The sequence below is a fragment of the Rattus norvegicus genome, chromosome 13 (genome assembly GCF_021556685.1).
Source record: "Rattus norvegicus strain SHRSP/BbbUtx chromosome 13, alternate assembly SHRSP_T2T, whole genome shotgun sequence".
Lineage (NCBI taxonomy): Eukaryota > Metazoa > Chordata > Mammalia > Rodentia > Muridae > Rattus > Rattus norvegicus.
This window is the reverse complement of record NC_141546.1, coordinates 79100802-79119426: the sequence shown is the minus strand read 5'-3', so window position 1 is coordinate 79119426 and position 18625 is coordinate 79100802. Positions and strand designations below refer to the sequence as shown.

Sequence of the window (18625 nt, the reverse complement as noted above, 5' to 3'; positions counted from 1 at the left end):
TGACAATAGACTATTTTAACACTGGAAACTAAATTGGGATGAGCCCAGAAGATGCCACCCTCCCCCCTCCCCTCCCACAACTCCTCATAGATTTATTTATTGTTGGAGCTTTAGAGCAATGGGAGGCTACCAGAAGTGCCCAGGAGTGTTGTAGAAACACAGTCCGTGCAATGGTGGCTTTGTGTGGAGAGTGATAAGAGGAGGGGTGCAGGACATTGCCAGCTGTGAGCAATTGAGATTAGCTATTGGACCGCCTCAGTGGAATGGGAGGATCGGGATAATTTAGCACAGCCTGGTCCAGTTATCTGGGTTTGCGCCTCAGCTGGTTCTCAGTGCCCTACTTACTTTCTACAAGGAAGAACAGTAAGAGCCTCATTGGTTTATAGAGAAATGTTTGTGACGCCAGGAAGCCCGTGGGCAGGCTACACATCACAGCACAGCAGATTGAGAAAAGATGTTCTCAAGTCTAAGAACCAAGCATTTTTTTTTCTTTCATGCCCAGCCTAAGCTCTCTTTCTGACAGCAGGCTGGTAAAATGTCTCCGGTAGAGTCTTCCTCCGTTTGGTCATTCTCACGCTCATAGCTTCACCAGCCCCACAATTTGCAGAAGAGAATAATTAAGTATGTTTTCAGGACTCCACTGAAGCAGTGACTTCTTAGGACTCAGCCTCTCCTCCCGACTGGTGTGTGAGTGCAGTAGATTCAGACACTCTCTAAACACACTGATTGTCTCTCTCACTTTCTTCTGTCTAGCACTCTCCTGGGTTTCTTGTGCAACTTTCTCTGCTAGAACTCCATTTCACCTCCCCAGCTGGGCCAGGTCCCTTAACTGCAGAGCCTTATAAGCTTGAGAAATCCTTTACGATGCATCAGTCTGATCTAAGGACCATTCGTGATGTTCTGGCAATATCTGTGCTACGGTTTTGTTCTTACAGACTTAGCACCCATCGGTATGCATACTGTTGAAGTTATCTGTCTCTCCTACAGGACTGTATCTTCCCCCACCTCAGGTACATTCACTATCTGTTCAGCTGTCTGAAAGGCTGGTTTGCAAATGGCTAGCACATGGGGTGAGCGAGGGAAAGGAGCACAGCGTGTTTACAGTTAACTTCGGTGACTCCAGAAGCCCTCAGATGCTCCAACAGAATTATAAGAGAAGGCTTTGGAAAAATTATAAAATGACCGGTGCCACAGCACTGGCTTAGTATGCAAAAGGTACACATACACACACATACACACATACAACACACACATACACACAGATACATACACATATATGCACATACACACACATACACACATATACATACACACACACTCACACAGCGACACAGAGACAGAGTCAAAGACAGAGACAGAGACAGAAAGACAGAGAGACAGAAAAACCCAGTATTTCTGTATTTTCATGCATTCCTACAGGTGATTCTGATAGACAGTCAGAGCTTGAGATCATAAACTTCCATTTTATTTTCTTTAACAAACTGTTTCTAAACAGAGGCTACTGGCTTTCTCACTTCACTCCAAAATCTTTGTCAAAGAAGAAGAAGGCTCCTTTTTTGCTTTTACTCACCTTTCTTTCTGAGACGCTTTCTTAGCAGAGCCAGTAGCGTCCCGCCCACTGCCAGGCCTGTTGTAGAAGCCAAGGCGCCACCCAAGTAAGTCAGAGCTTCCTGGATCGTCAGCGTCCCTGCTAACAGAAAAAACACATGTGCAAGGCGTGAGTGTGGTGTGCATGGAGCAGTCGTCCTTCCTGAGTGTGCCAAGGACTGGGAGGGGGGCTGCCAGCAGGATTCTCCAAGGCCGATAAGCTTGTAGGAAAGATCTCAAAGTCAGAAATCCACTGCACCAGAACAGAAAGCAGGACCCAATTGCTTGACTAATTGCTTGGATTAATTTAGGTCCAAAATTGTAATTTCTAAAGTAGACAAGGTAAAGATCCCCTGAAAGGGATTCAGTAGCAGATACCAAATTACAAAAAGCCTGTGTATGGTATTTGGGTAAACAAAATACATGTTGGAGTAATTTCTCTTTCTCAGTCAAAGATGTGGATTTGTAATAAAAATTCATCTCAACGGCTAAGGAAAGTGAGGAGAAGCGGGGTCTCAGAAGTGAGGGGTAAACAGATGGAGTACAATTAAAAGTGGAGATGTTTTCAGAGGTAGATGGTAAATAAAGGTCAGAGATAAGAAACCAGGAGTCTGTATGAAAGTCCTTGGTTAGCTTATTTTGAAGTGTCAATGTGCGTTAAGCAGAGACTATAAGAAGTGGGGAAATTAATATCACAAGTCTAAGCAATGACAAGGAATGTGGAGATCCACACAGGCACTGGCTTTGTCCCTAGGGCTCCGTATAAAGTCAAGGGACCTTTTGTGGCTCATGCAAGGGGAGCCAGCAAAGGGAAGGAAATCTACCATGAGACATGTTCAAGAAAGAAAGAGGAGTCTTCCAAGTCAAGCAATCTTCTAGACCATGTCAAAAACCTGTACCTTGGCAGGTTGGCATGGCATCTGACCAGTGACCGTCCTCTCGGCAGGTTGTCCTGGCAGAGCCATTCAGTGACTGCCCCTCTGGACAGTGGAAGGCACAGGTTGATCCGTAGCTAAAGTTTCCCCAGGGGTTGGAACAGTTCATCGCGACTGCTGTGTCCATGTGCAATTCTGAGCATTTGACGGCTGTGAGGGGAGAATGAAGAATGCCTGAAAAACCGATGTGATGAAGGGAGGATTGTGGCTTGCTTTGAACTCGACTGGAATTGTCAATCGATGGAGTAGATGAGAAGTGTCATGATGGAGGTCAGCCATAACCACGAGTCATGCACAGCAGCTCTTAAAATAGCACCTCTCCAAAGCATCCACTGAAATAATACTAGCCAGAGAACAAGGATGACCTGTGGTGTCATATAATAAATACCTGCAAATGCACTGGTCTTGCCTCCAAACAGTCTCTTTACAAAATTTGCCCTTCAGAAACGCCACTGAATCTGTTTCTATGTGTTACTATCAAGTAACCGGCTATGCTAGCGTGTGACTAATTAAATACTTATTTAGCATTCCGCACAGCTGGACACCAGAAGTTTGGAAGGAGACACCACGATTCTCTTTAAGCCATTCTTTCAAGAGATACGTTGATTATTCTCTGTAAATTGTGACTAGCAAATAAACCTTAAGAAATCTGATTTAATTCAAATTAAATGTAATAGAGCAGTCATGACATTTGTAAAGCCCAACGCCATGCTTGGTGGGAGATAGCAAGACAAAGGAGATTGGGGACCCCATGCTTTGTGAATGGCGTGGTAGGTCCTTAAGAAATGCCACTCAGGACATACATCTTAGGTCTGGTCATGACGAAAACACTGAAGGATTATACTGCCACCTAATTAATAACGTTGCAATTTATACTTCGCGGTTCATTGAGCTGGTTTTACATTTGCACACTTTCAGCTCTAATATATGGAGACATCAGTACCAGGGCACTTGGCAGGGGTTGGGGGAAGGGCAATGTTGAAGCAGCTGCTGCACGTTGCTTTGACTTGGGATTGCTGTGGATTTCAGAGATGGGTGGGTGTTTGCAGTGGTTGTCAGGGCTGGGCGGAATTTAAACAGGCACCATCACTAACTCAAGGAAGATAGCTCCAGAGTCCCCCGCCCCTCCTACTCACCCAGAGTCCCCCGCCCCTCCTACTTACCTCTGCACACGGGCGTCACTGCTGTCCATTGTCCTGAAGCCCCGCAGCGGAGAGAGTTGGCTCCTCTGAGTGTAAATCCAGTTTTGCACCCAAAGTAACAAGTGGTGTTCGGACCAAAGCTTTCCAGGTGGTGTCGACAGGACATTGTGCCCTGTCCAGGAGTAGTGAGGGCGGGGCATCGAACCGATGGGACAGGAAGTGATGTTACACCTGTCATGAGAAAAATAATTTAAAATATTCAGTTCATTAAGTTTGTGGGCAAAAGGATGGTGCCTGAATTAATACTGTCGTGAAATAGCTGCCTCTCACTTCTCCTGTAGTGAGATATCTCTGTCAATTTATACAAGGAAGCTCTGAAAATCTATTAATCTCAGGTTCGGAAAACGAGGTGAGGGAAATTCTTTAAGGGCCGGAAAGATGGTTTGCTGGGTGAAAGCACTTGTTTTGAAAGCAAGAGGACCTCAGCAAAATGCACAACATACATATAGCAGCCAAGGATGACCAAGTGTGTACCTAAAACCCCAGTGTTGGCAGTCAGAGAAAGCTAGAGTCTGGGAACTTGGTGACCAGTCATCCTAGCCAAAAAGGTGAGCTTCTGGCTCAGTGAGAGACCTCATTTCAGAAAATAAGGTGGGAAATGAGTAACAGAGGAAGACACCTGCTGGCTTCCTCTGGCCTCTGCATGTGTGCACACAGACACTCATACCTGCTCACACATGTGTGCACACACCACATGCAAATAAAAAGTAGCATTAAAAAGAGCCCGTGAGAAGCCATTGTCCTGACTGTAAGAAGAAGCAGGCAGAGTCATTACTAATAGTCTTTAAAAGGTGTCAGCAGGAGAGCTGCCACAGAGATCTAGCCACTCAACAGAAAGCCACACTAAACATGGGCAAATGCCCCCAGCTTGGTTGGGAGATGTATTATTTCTTGGCCATAAACTTTCAATGTGACAGGACTGCAGATGCTTGATCTCTCTGCATCTTGATTCCTTGTTTGAAGCGGCTGGGCCCCTAACTGCCACCCAGCCTTGTCAGCAGTGACGGACAAAGTGCCACCCTGTTCAACAGAGACCTTCGAGATAAATAGGCTTAGAAGACATGAACGAAATTTTCTTCGTAAAAATCGGGGCATCTTTTATTCCTGGACAGAAAAGTCCTGTGGAATCCTGGAAGGTCCTTAAAACCTACGACTGTGCTGACCGCACTAACAGTGTAATTTGTACTTGTCACAGAGAGGGGCTTCGTGTTACCACTGTGGGGAAAATGCCTCCCAGCGCAACTTCCCGGGTATGTCATTACCTTTGCAGGTTGGTGGAGGCGCTGACCATCTTCCAGACACTGTGCACTCCACATTTCGAGATCCCAGGAGCTCAAACTCCTCGTTGCAGGAGAAGTGACAGGTGGAGCCGACACTGAATTCTCCATGAACATGAGAGCAGTCCAAGCTGCCTTGTTCTGGGGCAAAGATTTCTGGGCACTTGATGGCTGGAGGATCAAATGAGAAAGTTCCACAAAGTTTATTCACTGAATAGTTGACAAATAGTTACTGGCTACTGCCTGTATCTTATCTCGGGCATTTCTAGCTGATGCTGCATTTGCCTTGACTCTTGGTTCACAGTGACCCCCGTTTCTGTCCGTTACTAAATCCCACCCACTCCCCAGGAGGCGGGCCCAGTGCACCCTCCCTGATGCTCTTGGCAGTCGCCCACAGTCTGAATGGCTTTCCCGGAGCTCATCGACATATGAGGGGCATCAGGGGCTGAATTAAGTAGCCAGACATGATCTCCAGAGGGACAGTGAGTGAGGAACCTTGTAAATGATGAGGACAGCAATGGTATGTGTCAGGGAAGTGATCTACGGGTGGGGACAGGAGGGACACAGCAACTGGACATAAGCAATCCAGATCACAGGCAGCATCATGAAAATTAGAAGTGTCTAAGTCGTTGCTAGGCTGATGGGGAAGATCTCATGTCCTCTGAGGGCTAAGGGCAGGAGGAGACAGGACAACATAGGCAGATCTCAAGTCCCAAGGGGCCCAGAGAACCCGTGTCATTCCCATAATGGAAATACTTGTAGAAACACAGCCCTCTCTCATCAAATGGAAACCCTGCTGCATAGTGAAAAGAGAAACAGCTGGTCACTTCTGAAAAAAAAAATATTGCATGATAACCAGGGTTCCAAGGCAGCATTAGGGGCCAAATTGTTAAAGCTTGGTTGGAAAATGAAAAGGAATCACTTTCCTAAATATACCATATAAATGTTGATAATGAATCAAGAGCAGAGATACAAATATCTTTAAAATTAGGATTAGAGAAGCTTGACCAGACTGAGGACCATTTGTTAGAGGCGCTATTCAAGGGGGGATTCGGGGCTCACAGGGAGGAGGAAGAGGAGGAGGAGGAGGAGGAGGAGGAGGAGGAGGAGGAGGAGGAGGAGGAGGAGGCACATGCTTCCTCCTGAGGAGAAAAGAGGACTGGGAAAGAATAAAGGGAAGTGACTGTGAGATCACAGGGTTAGCAACCAAACTGGCTACATAAAAAATTTAAACGTTTAATGGAATATATAAATGAAATTTGACCGGTTTTGCCCATAAAATACACTCTGGAGAATATAGTGAATGAACAAGTTACTAGGACGAATGAAATAAAAGGTGAGCGATAAATAAACAGGCAGCAAACACAGGTGTAAATTCTCCTCACATGGCCTTGGTTCCTTAGGGCCTGTAGTATATCTTTTTGACAGCAGGTGGTAGTGTTTGTGCCCTTTAGTAAAGCGTCTTGGGATAGCAATGTAGGGATGAATGAATAATATTTTAGCTGTCTTTCCCACAATTTTAACACATTTTAAATGCTCTCGTCTAATCACTGGTCACAGTTCTAAGGCCTGCTTCAGAATTTACCCCTGCGTCTGTGCCTGGACCCAGGACTTAGAATCCCTGCCACTAGGTGGCAGTGTGGTTCTCTGGAAACATCCTGTGTTCAGCCATTCTGCCCATCTTACAATGTGCCTATTGACAGTCATTCTCTTAATGCCCCGTTTTTGTCACCTTTCAGAAGGAGATAACAATAGCTTCTTTAGAAGTGGTTTGTGTAGACTGAATAAGAAAATCTATGTGAAGTGTTTCTCTCATTATTACTAACTCTGACTACATTGAATGCTAAATAGGAAGTGACCCCTTTGACACCAAACAGGAACCATAGATTAACCAACAGAGTGCACTTCTGTTTTAGAGCATACTATATGTTTGTACCATATGCGATACATTGTGCCTGCTGGGTACTACCAGGAAACTAAAGACAGGAGGCCCACCCTGTTTTTGAGGTTCCAGCAGTTCACACTGTCAGCCTGTTGCACTTGAGTGAGTGTTACCTGGTTAGCTTCAGTTCAACTGGTGTTTGTTACATAGTCATTTGGATTCCATTTACTATGGCAGGCAACATAAAGATTAAGGAGGGATTGAGGAGATGGTTCTGGGGGTAAAGGACCTGCCAGGCAAGCCTGAGGACCTAGATCAGACCTTGGGGCCCTGTGTAAAAGCCATGATCACACACATCTATAATCCTAGCACTGAGGGTGTTTAGACGGGTGGATACCTGGAGCTTGCTGGCTGGTCAGCATAGCTATCTGGTGTGAGGGCTGGGTTCAGTGAGAGACCATGTGTCTTAAAGAAAAGGTCAAAAGCAGTGATGGAAGTCTTCTAATATCATATTTTTGTGACCATATGCATACAACTCCTGCACACACACATACACATACACACTACACAGGCATGCACACATATTATACACACATAGGCACACATGCATGTGCACACACCACACAGGCATGCACATATTATACAAACATGCATGCGTGTGCACACACAGGCATGCACATATATTACACATACATATGAATGCACACACACACACACACACACACACACACACACACACATGATGGAGTAGGCAGAGTTTCTGCTACCATTGAGTGTAAAGCCCATAAAGAGGTAGAAAGAAAAGCAAGAGCTAGAGAAGTTTAGACCACACCCATTCCCAAATAAGCTACTACTCTGAGACATAATGGGGTGGGTAAAGGTTGGTGTAGAAGCAGATGGTTGGAGAGTGTGGTAGAAAGAGAGCAAGAGTGCTTAGAAGAAAATAAGTGCTTCAGTGTATAGCTGAGAGCCATCGTTTGTGAATGGTGATGCCCTCAGACCATGTCACCTCAGAAGCCTGTGCTTCTTTCTCATCTACAGCATGGGGATAAGGCTGACTTCCCTTGCTACTCTAGAATGCTGATCTCATGTCCTATGACGATGCGAAAGCATTAAGTGTGAAGTGCTTTACTCAGTTTTTTCCAAGGTTATTCAGAAAGAGAGAGATTTTTTGGTCTAGATCCTCATGCCTGTTGTTGACTCAGGCACAGCTTCACCTCTGTGTGGGTCTTTCCTCTCTGATGGTATCTGAGAAGTCACAAGAAAGGACAGACCCACGTGCCTACCTTCACACATTGGAGGGCTGCCTGTCCAGTGTCCAGATGGAGAACAGTCCAATCTTTCTGGTCCAGATAGATAAAATCCTTCGTCACACATGAACTGGCATGTGGATTTGTAGTTGGAATGCCCAAGAGGCTGGATACACGTCATGGTTCCATTCTCAGGGCTGAGCAAAGGGGTGCAGGAGACAGCTGCCGTGAGGAGAGACAAAGCAGGAGAGGGGAGCTTGTGTTAGAGCTTGGCATTTCAAACCCATCGCCTCTCTCTCTCTCTCTCTCTCTCTCTCTCTCTCTCTCTCTCTCTCTCTCTCTCTGTGTGTGTGTGTGTGTGTGTGTGTGTGCATAACACTGCATGTGACTGCTTTATGCCTTTCTCTGCATTTAGTTAAAGGTGATCATTTTGTTTGCATTTCTGACTTTTTCTCTTTAAGACACCAGGGAGCAGGAGCTGGGTGACTGCTACAGCCTACGGTTGACTGTCATTCTGAGACCTCACCCACTCAGGGTTTCAGAAGCGATTCTGAAAGGACTTGCTGCCCCTTAGAGAGATAGTAGCGTGGTTCATGTTGGTGCCCCTAGACCTCAGGGAAAATTGCTCCCTTGATGTCTTCTTGAGAAATAAACCGGATGCTATTTCCAGCAAACAATGCCAAGAACTTAGAGGTGAAAGTGGGGGTGATTTTTTCCCCTTTCCCCAGCAAGTGGTGAGAGAATCTGGGTCCACATCTTAGCTTATGTTGTGCATGGTGACCCTATGCAAAGTTGGCTGATTTATTCTCAATGTATGAAAATGGTAACTCTTGCCTCATAGTTCTTTTTAGCTATATAGCAAGTCACTGAAGCCATGCCTGAAGATTAAATGTAAAAGGGAATAAAATGCATGCCTATTTCATTGGTTGACTGTATATGCCAATTTCCACCCCTTCCCAGAAAGCTCACCCTACAGCACCAGGCATAAATGACCCACCAAAGTCAATTTCCAGTAAAAATGAAATCAGGTCTCACAGTTATTTGGCAGCATATATAGGCACGAGTGTGAGGTGCTTGGAGACTGACTTGGATGGGTACTGACACTTTGTGACTTTGGGCAAGTCGCTTCACCTCTCTGAACCTCAAGATCTTAAAATGACTTAGTCAGATGAAGAGTGAATAGATTCTCAGTGCCAACATCAGTAGCTATCAAGACTGACCTCTCTGGATTCACTGAGCAACGAAGGCCAGATGAATCGTGCTGACACTCGGAAGGGAAGGACTAAGTGTAAACAAGGTCTCAGGGACTTCTTTGCTCCTTGTCTTGGTTATGCAGTGTATGGCTTTAAATTAGAGGAAGTGGGACAGCAGCCCTAGGTCAGATAACTCAACAGCTTAAAGTTTTAAGGTGCTGTCTGTACCTTTCTTGTCTCTTCCTTTCATACCCTCCCTAGCAACACTCTTCTGAATCTATCAACTTGTACAGAGACTGAGACACTGTCTGCCACTTGCAAAGTCTTCCTGTGTTTTGTGTGTGTGTGTGTGTGTGTGTTTGTATGTTTGTGTGTGTGTGTGTGTGTGTGTGTTGTGTGATGGGGAGGGCTGTAAGCTGGAAATGCAAAGGGGAAAAGGGTGTGGGTCCTTGGTTTGGTGAAGTCATGGTGGAGTCATTTCCAACTCTCCTGTGACTTTGCAAGGATGAGTGTAGAGGGCTGTGGGGACAGCGACAAGGGAAATTATCTGATAACACTCTCTCCCTCGGAAGTGTCACAATAGCTTGTGGATTTCAGGCCTTGTGGCACCTTCCTGCCTTAACCACATGTGGGTATTTCACTTGATGTGCACCCAGTAAGAAGAGGAGAAAGTTCCCTCAGAGTAAACAAAGGGCTAAAAGCAGAAGGGAACTGGAAGGTCACAGGAAGCTGGGGTGAGTGGCAACCCCCTGGCTGTGAACACCCCTGGGCAGGACTGTGGAGCAATGGGTAGCTTTCCTGGAAGGGTCTGATCCCTCCGATAACCTTGCTGAGGAATTCAGAGCAATTCTTCAAAGCTGTCTAGATTTCAGCGGAGTAAGGATAAGAGTGAGGGACAAGGCTCACTGTGTTCTATGGACACCCAGTTCTTCATTCCCAACCCCAACTCAGAACCTGACTTAGGTTCTGAAGCATGGCATGAAGGATATCCTACTGTGCTGTTGATCAACTAACTAGTTATTCATACATGAAATGTTTGCTTTACAATGGCGTGTGTGTGTGTGTGTGTGTGTGTGTGTGTGTGTACCCTTGTGTGACCTGAATAGCAAGTATTTTCCTCTTCATGGAAAACATTACCTGCTTGCTTTTACTCAGATATTGAAAGCCCATACAAAGTAAAATAATACAGAAATATTTCATATTGAACATATGAAGTATGCTGATAAACTGAATATACACGATAAAAATACTATTACAAAAATATTGGGTGAGAACATATTAGAAGTACTTCATCCTAGAATGCTAGAAGTATTTACTTTGGCTGGTTGATATTTAAGAGGATATTTTAATTTCTCTGTTTTCTTATCTATTTGTAGTTTTTTTTTTTGAAATCAGAAATCTTGTTTTGTTAAAAGTGTTTGTCATACACCTGGCTAAAGCTATTAGGTACACCGAAAGAGAAAGAAATAGGAAAATATGAAAATCACACATTCATAAAGTCAGTGACTAGAACAGCTCTGCCTCACACAGGATGTTATGGTGCCCCCAGGACATGCTGGCTTCCTAACACTAAGTCTAACACAGATACACATTGTCCTAATGAGGCTACACCTGGCTTTCTTCCGAGAATGCTTTATCTATCCTCCAGTTCACAGCATGTATTCTCCCCATTGCTCCCAGACTAAGTATGTTTCTCCAGTGTTACACAGAGAATGCTTACTACTAGATCCTGTAATTCTACCTTTCTCATTCCTCCAGGGCATACCACTTGTGATAGGAGCCTGCAAGTCCTGGTGTAGACTCTGGTTAAGACAGTGCCTAGGTCCTCACATTCTAGTATCCATTGCCAAATATCCTGACACTCACTATATTTGCTTAGTCTCTGATAGCATTTGTTTCTCGGGGTCTTGGGGGTAGAGGATGAAGGAGTTAGTGACAGATAGCACTCACGAACTCACTAAATATTCTTTAAGAGTGTTGCCTCCAACTTACCGCTGAAAAGAATGGGGGTGAATACATTCTTACCTTGACATTCAGGAGGGGCCTCACTCCAGTGTCCAGTAGCCAAGCATCTTATCACACTTGCTCCCACCAAGAGTGAGCCTTCATCACAGGAAAAGCTGCAGGCTGACTGGTACTTCAAGGTCCCGAAGGGGTCCGAGCAGCTCACCTGGGCTTTACTTGGGACCGGAAACTCCTGACATTGCAACGCTAAGGGGTGAGGAAGGCAGGGCGTAAGAGAAGAGCCCTAGAGAAGTGTTGTTGACCTTGGCCTCAGCCCTGTTCATGTCTGGTTCGGTGTCTTTGCATTTGAATCTTCATACTGTCTTCACCAGCCCTCATCTCTAGGACTCTTCATGGCCTCAGGCTGAACTCCACTCTCACTAACAGTAAGTCCTCTTTCCCTCCATTCTACCATTTGACTCTCTGCCTCCATGATTTTATTGCTTTAAATAGCATATATAGGTAGGATCATAGATTACTTGATTTCTAGATGACTCAGTTCACTGAACATTGTCTTTAAGGATTCACGAGTTGGGCTTGTTTAACTTGGAAGTTAAATAGGTTGACATTTAATGTCAATGTTGCTCGATGGATTTTTACAAGGAAAAACGTTTGGGCCAGTGTTGGCCGAGTCAGGGTAGGAAAGTTTAGTAGTGTGTACCAACAGATCTTAAGCTATCATTTCTTGGACTCAAACATCTCCACAAAGCCTAAAACCAAGAAGCATAACAAAAATCAACTCACGGATTTTTGTTAAGATGTTGTAAGAACAAAACAACCATAAATGGGGCTGAAAGTAAATTATGGATTCACAAAAGGAATACTCATGGCTCTTAAATTTTATGTGTTTTACTTGCAAAAGATTTTGGAGGTGTATGTCTATACAACATTCAGTGGAAAAGCAGAATAAAAATTATGGTCCTGGTCAAACTGATTTTTTTTTATAGAACAGTGTTAGCATACAAAGTGATGGGCTTCATTATGATATTGTATATGTATACACACACACACACACACACACACACACACACACACACGCACACACGCACGCACGCACACACATATTCACACAGCCACATATGATTGTACCTTATTCATTTTCTTTCCCATTGTCCTAGCTGGTCCTTCTCCTATACTACAATCTTTAAATATATAAGATAGTCCTATATGGAGGAAACACACTTATTTTCTATTTTTTCACACCTAAAATATGAATAATAGCTTTCACTCTCTCGGCATCAGACTGTCTGAGATTACAGGAACTGCTCAATAAACCTTGGCTACCAGCCCAGAAGCATTTGCAGAGGCACTGGCAGACACCGGAGGCTGTGCAGCAGCCGTAGACCCTGACTGTTGGTGACAATTGGTGTAGAAACAGTAGCAAGGACTATAAAAGGAGACTTCGATTCGAGATGCTTAAGAAAATATCCAACTATCCGTTCTGGATTATTTGATATTTACTTGTCTGAAGACAAAGTGGCTGGAGCGATTCCTTGGGATCTTTTTAGAGTGTCTCAGGGCTTAGCATCTCTATGTCTCCTGGACAATACACACCAGCACATTTAATCATCACCACTCTTTATAGTCTATCTATATTGGAGCCTATGTTGAAATTCCTTTTCTAAAGTTGAATAGTATTCTATTATATATGGATACCATATTTTCTTTATCCATTCATCTGCTGATGTTCACTTTCTTCCACATTTTATTATTTGAATAGTGCTACTATGGAGCTGAATAGACACATATCTCTTCAAGTACTTGGAAGTCTCTGGAGAACCAACAGAACCCTCAATTCAGAATGAGGGCGCCCACAGATCTGGGATTCACACAGTTGTTGAAGAGCACCAGTAAATGGCGACCCAGGTTGCTGCCGTGCACTTCTGGAACTTGGTTCTGTACGGCTATCCTTTGTCAAAGAAGGCAATCCCAGTGACCTCCTTGTGACTCAGTTTCTATCTTAGAGCAAAACATCGAAAACACAGAATACTAAAAGAGGGTCCCTTTGTCACATGAGACCACGCAGAGCAGAGTCAATGGCTTTAAAACCCATTGACGGGGCTGGGGATTTAGCTCAGTGGTAGAGCGCTTACCTAGGAAGCGCAAGGCCCTGGGTTCGGTCCCCAGCTCCGAAAAAAAAAAAAGAACCAAAAAAAATAAAACCCATTGACTCTCCACTATTGGTGACACAGTAGGTAAAGTTTTACTAGTGTCTCATTTTAATAGAAGTCACAGAACCCAGAGAGCCTAAAAGCTTGCTGACAACAACAACATAACAACCCAGAGAACTAGGCCTTGTCCGTTCCTCTTCTACCATCTCCTTCTGTTCCTCACTCATCACCCTTTTCCTCAGTGTCGATCTCCTCAGCCCACTCCTGGCGCGTGAGCCAAAGCATGTCTTGCCTTAACTATGCTGTCCTGAACACTGCACTTAAAAGATGCTTTGCCCACTGTTTGATCCTTGGCACTAAACACAAAGAGCCCAGCATATCTCAAGCTGTCTGTGAATGAACGTCTGACAGATAAGCGAATGGTAGTGTCAAGTGTGCATAGTGCCTGAGAGGCTCCAAGGAATGGCTGAGGAATGATTCAATATCGCAGTACCTTCACAGACTGGGGCTGGGGCTGTCCACTGCCCCAAGTCAGCACAATGAATGGCATCATTTCCCATCAGCACGAATCCCTCTGTGCAGCGAAAAGTGCAGCTGCTGTTGTACCCGAATGCTCCTGTGGATGGGAAGCAGTCCATGCTCCCATGGAGGGGGCTCTCCAGCGGTTCGCATGCAATGGCTGAAGGGGAAATGGCAGATACGAAGTCTTTTTTAGAAGAGTCTCCTGCAAGATCCTGCCCATATCGTCACACAATCAAAACCTTAAATCTTTCTTTGTCGAAAAGGAAAACTACCCTTCCTATGTCCCCCTTTGCCTGCCCTTCTTCAGATCGCAGTTTTAATGTTACTTTCCTTCAGAAGGCATCCCTGTCCACCCTAACTGAGGGGTAAGACTCCTGTGTGGGCTCTCCCAGCCCCTGCACTGTGCTGTTTATGCATTGATGTAATTCTTCCTTTCACACCAGTCTCTTTGATGCTGTAGTAGTCATTCAAAACTGTATCTTGGAGCCCAGTACTCTGGTAAGGTCTGGGTGCTCATTAAATGTTTACTGGATTCTAAAAGAACAGATATAGAAAAAATAGGCTTATGAGGAAGCAGATGAAATGGTGTGGCTTTGTTGTACATGCCATGACCTAGTGTTGTATGATGAGTCCCTAGAACACAGGATGCTAGTCAGACATTGTTTGCCAAGGTAGTGCAGCTCAAAGTGAGTTTCTGCACACTGCTATGCTCTGTATGACCATAGTTCTGACAAAGTCTAGCTTCCTGGCACCTTTCTGGGCAGGTGTTACATCTCTAGATGTCTGCAGACTTGCAGAGCACGGATACCACTCTTTCACCCTGACCTCTAGGTTTTACATTATCAGAGCACATAAGGGTTCAATCTTCTGGTCTCTTCTTTTGCTTTATAGTAAAAAAAAATGAGAGTCAGAAATCTCACATGATCTCCCAAAGTCTATGTGTTGACAGGTATACATGCCTGTGCTTGTGCTTGTGTGTGTGTGTGTGTGTGTGTGTGTGTGTGTGTGTGTGTGTGTGTTCAGCTGTCCATGTGTGTTGGTGTGGAGGCCAGAGGTTGATGTTGGATGTCTGTTCTCCACCTCATTTCTGAGATAGAGTCTCTTATTGAGCACGGGGTTTGCTGTTGCAGCCAGTGGCCAGAGAACTCAAGGGATCTTCTCGTCTCTAGTTCCCCTGCTCAAATGCCGAGGTTACAGGCTCATGCCACCACTCCTGGTTTCGTGCTGATTCTGAAGTACAAATTCAGGGACTCATGCTTGAACAGCAACTACTTTACCCATTGAACCATTGCCCTAGCCTCTCCCAGAAGTCTCCCAGCTAATGGTGTTTGAGCCTGGCTTGTAAATCCAGGTTCTGGGAGTTTAGGAATCCAGGCTTCAATCTTCTACTCTCTCCCCCATCCCTACCCTATAAGATGAGGGGACAAAGTGTCCAAACACCACTCAATCTCCATGTATTCTATCCCCACAGCTATTCTACAATGCAGGTTCTCTTATTCCTTTGCAGAGCCTCCTTCCAAAGCTTCTGACCCCAGATCTCTCATCATCCCCGTAGCTACTGCTTTAACTTCTTCTCAAGCATAGGCTATTGCCCTGCAGAGGCACAGCCGGTGGGATGGGGGAGGGGATGTGATTAATGCAGGCAGAACCTGAAATAAGCAAATGCCCAAGGCTATCCCTGTGTTGTACACTTACCATTCTTTCTCTTCTTTGTCTTTAATTTTTCCTTTAGACAGGGTGTCATTATTTAGTCCAAGCTAGCCCCCAACTTATGGTGCAATCCAGGCTGACGTTTAATTTGCAGAAATCCTCCTGTCTTGGGCTCTCAAGTGCTGAGATTACATCCATGTGGCACCATGTCCTGCTCCTACTTGCTATTCCATTGTGTGCATTTCCTGTGCTTAATTCTTGCAATGCACCTGGCTACTCTTAGCCCCGTTTTGCAGATAAGAAATCTCACAGCATTCAGAGGTTGAACAAATACAATTCTAGAGAAGGTTGCCTTGACATTAAGAGTCCCTGGTCGTTCTACCATGGTAAGACGCTTTCTGGGTCATATTGAAAGCTGTAAAAAGTAATCTTACCTTCACAGGTTGGCAATGGTTCACTCCACTGACCAGAGTCAGTGCAGTGGAGTATGTCAGAGCCCCTCATCCGATATCCAGGCTGGCACTCAAATTTACAGCTGGAGTCATAGGCAAAGGCAGCCAATGGGTGTGTACAGTCCATGGTTCCATGGAGAGGGGCTTCCAGGCTCTGGCACTGCACAGCTAAACAGAAAAACCAACGAGAAAGAAATGGAAAAACAATCCAGGTGGACAGAAGCCATTTGCACAGAGAACAGCATGGCTCGGCCTATGGAAACTAGATGGAGCGGGGCAGATGTCCAGACATGGGGTACCAGATCTCAGAGTGACCTGAACCTTGTTAAAAAGTCCTCCAAGGGGTTGGGGATTTAGCTCAGTGGTAGAGCACTTGCCTAGCAAGCGCAAGGCCCTGGGTTCGGTCCCTAGCTCCGAAAAAAAGAAAAAAGAAAACAGAAAAAAAAAGTCCTCCAAGCTCTTAGCACTCTTTATGCTTTCTGCATTACAAGTCTGACCCTGAAGTTCATTTAGTATCTGTGCACTGATGCATTTGCCATCTTAGATAAAACATCTGAATGATGCATTATGTCTGTTCCTGAAGGTCTATGGATTGATATACATCTCTTATATGAGATGTATGAATGGCACCATTCTGAACCTGGGGATGAGGAGATAGGGAAAGAGTAGATCTTTCTATTTTGGTCATAGCAAAATAAGCCCTTTGCTTTTCCACTGACTGATCCCGTTTTCCAGATTTATACCACCTAGCTCGGAACTGGTGGAAGGAAACTTAAAATTGACAATTCAGGTTGGCTTCTCTCCAAGATGGCCAAGTTTCATTGATGCTACAACTAAGATGTGGGGGGTCGGGGATAGGATCTTGTATATTCCAATGTCCTGACACTTGCTTTGATACTCAGGACCTGGGACTCTCCCCACCCCAGGTGTTCCGTTGTTTCATCTCTGGCCATATTAAACAAGTCTCTCTCTTCCCAATGAAGCTACAGCTAGACCAGTGCTAGAATGAGTGTTCTTGCAGGACTGTTTTATAACCAGGCTTCCTCCTTCAGGGCTGCTCAGGGATGAGCATAAGGAGGCCAAGAATATGCATAGAGCTGTGACGTTCACTCTAGGACAAGTTTTATCCAGACTTAGGATGTGTTAGGATTCTGTGGCACTTATACTTTCTCAAAGTGTCAGTTAAGGTCATTCTTGGTTGGTTAAGTAGAACCCAAATGCCCATGCTTTACAAGTACCAAAAGGAAAGGAGTTCCTTTGCAATGTTTTCCCCTAGGGATTAAAAAAAATTAACCACCACCTCTAGGCAAGGAAGGAGAAGCATTGTGAAAAAGAAAATTCAGGTTAGCCTGCTTGGCTAATAACTGTGGTAACTTGAATTTCCATCTAATGCAGAACTTAATATTTCTTGAGGTTTTATCTTTTATCTTACTTTAAAAGATTTCATGTGTATGGGTGTTTTGCCCACATGTGTATCAGTATACTACGTGTCTGCCTGGTCCCTGCAAGAGGCCAAAAGAGGGCAATGGATTCCCTGGAACTGGAGTTATAAATGTCTGTGAATCGCCATGGAGGTGCCGGGAAATGAACCTGGATCCTCTGGAAGAGCAACCAGGGTTCTTAACCATGGAGACACCTTTTCAGTCCCTATTTCTCAAGTTTTTAACAGAAAGGCCACCATCCCCATTAATGATCTCCCAGGTTCTAATTATTTAGTATGGATGGAAAAAGTAAGGTTGATGTACCTTTACACTGCGGGGGATTATTTGTCCAGATTCCAGAGGCCAAACATTGCATCTCACTGGGTCCGTTCAGGTCATAGCCCTCAGGACAGCTGAAGGTGCACTGTGAGCTGAAGGAGAAGTCCCCCAGAGGGTGGCTGCAGTTCATGAGAACGTGTTGCGGGATGTCGAATTTTCCACACTCTTGGACTGTAAGGAACAAAATGGTGATATTTTCTTTTCTTATTGTAGCCCCACTCCGCTATATTTACAGTGAGCTGTAACTCTCCTTACCTTCTCTTCTTAGGCTGCTAGCCCCAGCCCTCCATCCTAGTCTAGTTCCTTTGTACTGCTAGCATCTTAGAAAATAGTCACTTTTTTTTGATGGCTCAATTCACTCAACATTTTTTATTTGACTATGTAAAACTAACTTTAAGGCTTTCATTTAGCATTTTTCAATGTTTATTTTTATTTTATGTGCACTGGTGTTTTGCCCGCATGTGTGTCCAGGTGAAGGTGTCGGGTCTTCTGGAACTGGAGTTACAGGCAGATGTGAGCTGCCTGCCATGTGGATGCTGGGAATTGAACCTGGGTCCTCTGGAAGAGCAGCCAGTGCTCTTAGCTGCTGAGCCATCTCTCCAGCCCTAAGGCTTCCTGTCTTTCTATTTCTTGTTTACTCCCTGAAATATCATGAGTGAATGTTCTCTTCAAGAATAAAGTGATTTTATCCCAAATGTTTGGAGACGATCGTATGAACGGGCAGTCAGCATTGGGGCTCTTATCTTTACTTGCTAGAGAGACTCCATCATAATTTACTTTCTGGCATCGTCTCTCACGTG

General features: G+C 44.8%; 1 protein-coding gene and 1 long non-coding RNA gene across 2 annotated transcripts in view; one reads left to right on the top strand and one right to left on the bottom strand.

Annotated features, from left to right (window-relative positions):
- Selp (selectin P) overlaps positions 1-18625 on the bottom strand; it is a 35483-nt gene that overhangs the window by 3206 nt on the left and 13652 nt on the right. Inside the window, exons 5-13 of the mRNA NM_013114.2 lie at positions 17811-17996; positions 16048-16233; positions 13935-14120; positions 11352-11537; positions 8170-8355; positions 4987-5172; positions 3686-3895; positions 2487-2672; positions 1571-1690 (exon numbers count right to left, since the gene is read on the bottom strand). Coding sequence (NP_037246.2) covers positions 1571-1690; positions 2487-2672; positions 3686-3895; positions 4987-5172; positions 8170-8355; positions 11352-11537; positions 13935-14120; positions 16048-16233; positions 17811-17996 — 1632 coding nt within the window. The remainder of the gene's footprint in view (positions 1-1570; positions 1691-2486; positions 2673-3685; positions 3896-4986; positions 5173-8169; positions 8356-11351; positions 11538-13934; positions 14121-16047; positions 16234-17810; positions 17997-18625) is intronic.
- Positions 9961-18517, top strand: LOC148001734 (uncharacterized). The gene is made up of 3 exons (XR_015635575.1): positions 9961-10060; positions 17881-17998; positions 18297-18517. It is a non-coding gene; the product is annotated as an uncharacterized LOC148001734 (long non-coding RNA).